General features: G+C 52.0%; 1 protein-coding gene across 1 annotated transcript; it reads left to right on the top strand.

Moving 5' to 3' along the window:
* Window positions 1–41: 41 nt before the first annotated feature.
* On the top strand, window positions 42–5412 carry CDC20 (cell division cycle 20). The gene is made up of 11 exons (XM_059854039.1): window positions 42–169; window positions 500–696; window positions 1244–1389; window positions 1999–2095; window positions 2630–2758; window positions 3113–3309; window positions 3649–3743; window positions 4087–4318; window positions 4428–4553; window positions 4721–4838; window positions 5151–5412. The coding sequence occupies exons 1-11, from the start codon at window positions 123–125 to the stop codon at window positions 5327–5329; spliced, it is 1563 nt and encodes a 520-aa protein (XP_059710022.1). The 5' UTR covers window positions 42–122; the 3' UTR covers window positions 5330–5412.
* Window positions 5413–7605: the final 2193 nt, after the last annotated feature.

The following is a 7605-nucleotide window of genomic DNA, read 5'->3' as shown; positions in this document are numbered from 1 at the left end:
GGCCCGCCCCGCCCCGCCCAGCGGCTCAGCCAATCGCGTTGCGTCGCGCAGCCGTCGCCTGGCAGCGCGCGGCCGTTGGGTTTGAAGCGGCCAACCGGAGCCCCGTCCGCGCGCGGTTTAAAATGCTGCGGCGCAGGCGGGGCGGGCGAGCGGTGGCGGCGCGGCGGAGGTGAGCGTGCTATAGGGCCGGGGAGGGGGCTTTGAGGCACAGTCCCGAGCGGGGAGGCTGTGGTGAGCAGACGAGGGGAAGGGAGAATGTCGCTTATCGGAGAGACCCCCAAAGTAGCGGCTGGAAGGGGTGTCGGCTGATAGAAAGGACCCCCGACGAACGGAGGCTGATGGAGTGTCCCGAGGAGCGGTTGGGGAGAGTGGGGGGTATCCGGTGGTGGGGAGGAGCGGCCGGAGGGCTTGCAAGGTCCGGTGGTGGGGAGGCCGGCGGTGCCTGTCGGAGCAGACTGCAGCCCGGCCGGTAGGCACGGCTAACGCCGCCCGCCCGCAGGACCATGGCGCAGTTCCTGTTCGAGGCGGACCTGCACGGGCTGCTGAAGCTGGACACGCCGATCCCGAACGCGCCGCCTGCGCGATGGCAGCGCAAGGCCAAGGAGAGCGGCCCCGGGCCCAGCCCCGTCGGCGTGTCGCCCATGAAGCCGGCCAATCGCTCCCACAGCTCTAGCAAGACACCGTCCAAGACACCCGGTGAGCGCCTGCACCAGCGGCAGAGGCTGAGGGCGGGAGCCTCGCCCCGCTGCTTGTCTGTAGCTATGGGGCTCTGGGCTCCCTGCCACGCTGCCCTACCGGCTTGCTGGTCAGGCAGGAGGAGGTGGGCTGTGCTCCTGACAGTCACCCACCTCCTTCCTAGCATGAGGGGCAGAGCTCTGAGCACTGGGGCTGACCAGCTGCTGATAGCCCAGCTGAGCCTTGCTGGCACAGCTGCATGCTGGGACAAGTGTGGGCGGGACTGTCAGCGGCCAGCTTTACATCCTGTAACAGTGTTTTTGTATCTTCCCCTTATCTCTGGACTTTGGAATTGTTGCACTAGACCCAAGGAGTTGCTCCAGACAGTCCCTACCAGAGCTTGATTTCAGGGAGGAAAATATAAGTTAGTTGTGACTGGGTGGCATGAGATCTCAGAGTCCTACTTGTCTGGTGGGCGTGATGTGGAAGAGTGCTGGGTTTGCTCTCGTGAAAACTCTAATACAGGCTGTTAAATAGTGTAAAACAGTATTTTCATATGCGAATGCAGGTAAATCTGGATCCAAAATTCAAAGCACCCCCACAAAAGCTGGGGGGGATCGCTACATTCCCAACCGCAGCACTATGCAGATGGAGATGGCAAATTTCCTCCTAACCAAAGAGAATGAACCTGCTGAGGAATCCCCTACCAAGAAGGTGAGCATGTTGCTAAGTTACAATTACTTCAACAACCACTAATCCTTCCTGCCCCTTTACAGAGTAAACTATAGGTTCTATCCAGTGGACACATTGGACAAGCCCCAGCCATCACTACTTTCAGCTCTGGGCTTCAGGAGCCTAGGATGAGATTGAAGCTGTACAGATGCCATGCACTCTAGCCTATGCTGCTTCTAGTAGAAAAATATAGCTTTTGACTAATGAGGATTTAATAGGTAGCAGGCAAAAAAAACCACAAAGCTGTGAGCCTATGCAAAGTGAAACTGCTGGTGGTAGCTATTCCAGGACAATGTCTACAGAGGGAACACTTCTGGAATGTTTTACACTGTGTTCTGAAATCTGTTTATGAAGCATTTGGTCACTTTGTGGCTGTGGCTTTTCCCACTGGCAATGACACTGAATTTGCGATCATATGACAATGTGTGAAAGTCTGAGGAAAAACTGCCTTGACCTCCCTGTGTGTGGCTGACCCTTGCAGCACAGTCAAACACCTTCAGATTCTAAGAGAATGGGACTTAGGTGTCTGTTTCAATTGCAGTGTGGAAGTTGTTTTAAATGCATTGCACTGAGGGTGATTTGTCTCCGTAGGAGCAACAGAAAGCCTGGGCAGTGAATCTGAATGGTTTTGATGTAGAAGAGGCAAAGATCCTCCGCCTCAGTGGAAAACCACAGAATGCTCCAGAAGGTATGGTACGGGGTCTGTGTGAGCTGAATCAGCAGGAGAGATCGGATCAGGAGAACAGTAACACAGAGGCTCTGTGTATGGTTACAGGAGAAATCAGCTGGTTTCTGAGAACTGTACAGGCTGGAATCTCCTTTCTTAAGGTTCCTGAGGTCGAGGGAGGGCATAACAGTTGCAGTGAATTTATTTAGGAAAGTTGCTATGATGGCCAGTTGCTCACCTATACTGCAGGTTCCAAACCTTCGTGAAGTCTGTAAGAGCATCAAACTCTCTGCTGTGCACTTCCTAGCTTAAACTGCAACTAAATATAATGGCATAGAAAAAAACAAGTGTTTGTTAAATTTGTTTCCATGAATGAGGAAATTGTAGCTCACCCCTGTTCAGCAGTTCATACTGCCAGTGATTTTAGCACACTGCACTCTTGCGAGTGTTTCTCTTAGGACTTTATTTTCATTCCAAGGGATTCCTAGTTGGGTGAGCAGCACTCAGCTGGGAGGACACTAACTCAGGTTAACAAATCTGTTCCTCTGCACACAGGCTATCAGAATAACCTGAAAGTGCTCTACAGTCAGAAAATGACGCCTGGATCCAGCAGGAAGAATAGCAGATATATACCCTCAATGCCAGACCGGATCTTGGATGCACCAGAGATCCGCAATGACTACTGTAAGTAGGCTACAGGGTTAAGTGCTGGGCATCCAGAACATTCTGCACTGGACTGCTCTTCCTAGGGCAGTGTAACTGGGCTGTCTGTATTATTTTATGCACCCAGGCTAGCACAGACCACTTCTGGAGTGTCCCTGTGTAGCCTTACAGGGACAGTGGTCTAGGGCACTGTGCAGATGCCTTGGAGCAGGGTACCTGATCCCAGCAGCTGGGCACAGTGACACTAGAAGGCTGCCCCTCACCTGTACGTGTGTGTGTGCACATGTGCACCCACACCTGCTGCATCAGCACGGGTGAAGGGCTGGGCTCTCTAGGTAAGCATGTTGTGACCCGCATTGCTCTTTCAAATTGTAGATCTGAATCTCATAGACTGGAGCTCCCAGAACTTCCTGGCAGTGGCTCTGGACAACTCTGTTTATCTGTGGAATCACGCTACTGGGGAGATTATCCAGCTGCTGCAGATGGAGCATCCAGATGTTTACATTTCCTCTGTGTCATGGATTAAAGAAGGAAACTACCTTGCTGTTGGCACAAGTAGTGCTGAGGTCCAGGTGAATGCAGGAGTAAAACTAGAGGTGTCTTCTAGGGATTGACAGAACTAGGGGGCCTGGGGACAAAACCTTGGCTGGCAGAGGAAGGATGCCATGCACCTGACTTATCTTCCCTAGTGTGGGGTGGAACTGCCCCAGCCAAGTGCAGCGTGCAAGGCAGGGTTTGGTTTGGGGGTTTTTTAATAAGTAGTGTTACCTTCTGTGCTATAGTCATGAGATACACATTTTCTCTGTTCCCTTACTGAGAAAGCTGAATGCCAGAGCCTGTGCAGTGAGGTTCCTACAGCATAGAAATAGGACTCGGTTTCTTCTGAAGAACTTTTTGCTTTGCCTCTGTAGCTATGGGACATTCAGCAGCAGAAACGTCTCCGAAATATGACCAGCCATTGTGCCCGTGTGGGAACCCTCAGCTGGAACAGCTACATCCTCTCCAGGTAAAGCAGTAGGTCAAGGGCAGTTTCCAGTTGTTGCAAACTCCTATTCCTCAATCTGTGTATGGCGTGGGTTAGGGATGGCAGAGAGAAGTTTCTGTCCTGGCTTGGGATTCTTACTCAACCTTATCTGTTGGGACTGTGAGGAGAAGGCCTCTTTCCTGTATCGCAATTTGTGCTGAAGTTGTCAACAGCTTGTGTGGGTGTTTCACTCACACCGACAGACCAGTGTTGCTGGTAACATTGGTTGAAACCCAGTGGCAGGTATAGCAGTTTTGCAACAACAAAAATGGATTTGGGTGAAAATGTGCAGCCTGACCCTGCACGCCTTGTCGTCTCTCTGCAGCGGTGCACGGACTGGGCACATCCATCACCACGATGTCCGAGTGGCTGAGCATCACGTGGCCACCCTTGCTGGCCACACACAGGAAGTGTGCGGACTCAAATGGTCTCTAGATGGCCGCTACCTGGCCAGCGGTGGCAATGACAATCTGGTGAACGTCTGGCCATGCACCCAAGGTGGGGGTGGCGACTTTGCTCCTGTACAGACCTTCACTCAGCACCAGGGTGCTGTCAAGGTGAGCACAGGGCTGCCACGGGCAGATATCTGTGTGCAACACAGACATGCAGCATTGGCTGGGTGCAGGTTGCCTCTTGTAGGTCTTAAAATGAACTCTTCTCTCTCAGGCTGTGGCGTGGTGCCCATGGCAGATGAATGTTCTAGCCACTGGAGGTGGCACTAGTGACAGACATATCCGCATCTGGAACGTGTGTTCTGGTGCCTGCCTCAGTACTGTTGATGCCCATTCCCAGGTGAGAGATGAACATCAGCTTGGAGACAAACACCTTCTGGCAGCACACCTACACAGAGCTGCTGGCTCCTCAGGCCCAGAGGCATGGGGAAGGAGGGGATCATGCTCACCTCCGAGTGGTGAGCATCAGCACAAGCACCTTGTCTTACCTATGCTGCCTCTTTTCAGGTCTGTTCTATCCTATGGTCAACAAACTACAAGGAGTTCGTTTCAGGCCATGGCTTTGCACAGAATCAGCTGGTACTATGGAAGTATCCAACAATGACCAAGGTTGCAGAGCTGCAAGGTTGGTGGACAGGGCCTGGGGGGGGGGTGGGGCTGTTAAAGGTTGAAGGCAGCTGCACTCCTTGGTTTGAGCCTGCAGAGCATCACTGATACAGGACAGTATCCAGGGGCATGCTGCTAGGAGTAAAGCATGCTCACAGGCTGTGGAAGAAATACCATTGCTCCAAGTGTATGCTTGGGGTGTAAAATCATGCTGTCACAGCCAGTGGGGGGGACAGCTATGTAAGGTGGCAGGGCTCATGGGAGCATACAGGAGTAAATGTGCATGTGTTGATCAGCTCAGCCCTGATTGCACACTCCTTCTCTTCCTCAGGTCATACTGCCAGAATCTTGAACCTGACCATGAGCCCTGATGGTACAACAGTGGCCTCAGCAGCTGCTGATGAAACACTGCGGCTCTGGCGCTGTTTTGAGATGGACCCCATAAAGAAGAAGGAGAAAGAGAGGGCAAACAGTGCCAAAAGCAGTATTATTCACCAGAGCATCCGCTGAGAGCACTGGGTTGTTGTGGGGAGGGGGATATTTGGTTTACACACTGTACAGTATTTTAAATATTAATAAACTGCTTAACTTGACTTTTTCTTTATGGAGTCCAATGGACGAAAAGGCCATGGCCCCCAAACCCAAGACCTCCCTAAGGCTGGGGATCTGGGCAAGGGGTGGAGACCTAGGTCTTAAGGGCCAGTTTACACGCCCCTGAGCCTAGCACAGCTTAGCAGAAGGATGCTGTGCAAGGGCTGTACTTTTGTTTCTGTCCCAGCTAAGACAGATATATCACCTGCACCATCCAGATGCTGACTACAAGCACAGCAGCTCCACCACAGGCCCAACTGAAAGCACAGCATGGCTGTGGCCTTAGTTTGTGTTGACCTGTCCTGTCTCACAACCCCAGGGGCCTTACTGTGGCTCTGCAGGCAGACCTCAGTTTGTCTTGTTAGCTACAGGCAGCCATCAGTGCCTGCTTATGGTGCTAGAGTAGAATAGCTGTTGAAAAAAAAAGGAGGGGCTAGAATGAGGCTGGCACTGGCATAAATCCTGATGTAAAACAAAAGGTTAGTTTACACTGCCACAGCCAGCCTAGATGTCATGCAGGAGCCACACAAAGCACCACCAACCCTGTGTTTAGCCTTCAGTCATGTATTCTTCCAACAACTGATCTGTCTTCCCCTCATGCTGACAAGAAGCCCTGGTGCCTCGCTGAGGCTTCATGCAGGGGAGCAGGCACCAGGGCTCAGCTGATATTTATTGGAGCTTGACTCCCCTACACTTGGAAAAATGCCTTTTTTTCCAGGCTGAAGTGTGCTGGAGCAAGTTGCAGGAAACATATCTGAGCCCTTACCTGACCAACAGCCAGCTCAGCCATGCTGCTTTGCATGGTGGAGCCACAGTGTCTGAGGTTGTAGGGCTGCACCAGACCCATCAAGCCTGTCCTTCAGCTGCACCAGCATTGCCAGGGGCTGCTGGGGACACTACACAGCTGATAAGCACCTTGGCCTGCCAAAGCAGCTCCGCCAAGCCTGTGCCTCCCATCAGCCCTCAGTGATTAGCTGAGGGTGGATTATTAACTGTTTTCACCTTCCCCTCAGCACAGTACCACACTGTGCCTAGCACCAGCTCTGCCTCCTGAGCATTACACCAGCTGGAACCTTCAAAGGTTCCTACTTGTGCTCTGCCAAAGCCAATGAGAGTGTAACCCCACCCACCAGGGTACCCCCCCACACACACACACACACATACACACAAACAAAGCTGGTATGGGGGGCACAGTCTCAAACAGCAACTGAGCTCAGCAGTGCTGCTGGTGCATCCCCCATTTGGTTGCTTGGGAGAGATCACAGGAGGTCCAAGGAAGGAACTCTCCCTCTTCAGACACAAATCCTAGGGCCACAGCTGTCTCTAATGGGGAAGCAGGCAGGAACCCAGATGCAAGGTTGGGCTTTTCCACAGAGCTGTGCTGCTGCTTTAGGATCCCTGCCCCACACCCTTGCACTTTGTTTCTGGGAGTTAGCACAGATTTGCCCTGTAGGGCCACAGCTGATTAGGCCTTCCCTGGTCCCTGACCTGGAAGGACAGCTTTATATGCCGAAAAGCTGCTGTAATTATTTCACTACCATGTAAGAGCAGTTCAGCTTTCTCTCACAGACTCTTTCTTTCTCCTTAGCACATCCCCACACCCAGATGCTGTGCATTACATAGCCCTTGGAGGACCTCTGAGCATTACTAGAGGGTAATGATATTGCAGGGTCTTTGACCCCTTGTTGGTCTCTTACAGTCCTGGAGTGAGGAGGAGCAGGGGAAGGAAGTGGGCACTGATCCAGCAGACCCAGTAAACACAGCCCTATAAGGTGTGAATTCAGTTCACAGCATGACAGCATATTAATTACCAAGTGCCATGGCCAGCCCATAGAGAAGCACAGCTAACAAGAACAATTGGAGGAAGGGAGCGCAGAGCATATGCAGGGAACAGCCCATTCTAAAATACCAAGCATAAGTAGTTTAAAGCATTGTTACTATTTTGGGCAAAAAGCAAAGACAGTCCTGTCTTTAGTAGGAGCCAGCTGGAGGGGAAAAGGAGGCTTGACAGGAAAAGGTCCATGTCAGCCAGACCATCACCTACAGCTCCTGAAGCGGTGACTTCTGAGCACTGAACTAACGTTACACACCACTTCAGCATGGACAAGAACAAATTCTTATACAAGTCTTTAGTCCCAGAGAAGCATTAACAACAGGGAAAACACTGAATGACTTCTTACATACAAGGACATTGA

Source organism: Haemorhous mexicanus, chromosome 9, assembly GCF_027477595.1.
Source record: "Haemorhous mexicanus isolate bHaeMex1 chromosome 9, bHaeMex1.pri, whole genome shotgun sequence".
In the NCBI taxonomy this organism is placed as follows: Eukaryota; Metazoa; Chordata; class Aves; order Passeriformes; family Fringillidae; genus Haemorhous; species Haemorhous mexicanus.
Note: the sequence above shows the minus strand (reverse complement) of the source record. Positions and strands in the feature narration are given on the sequence as shown.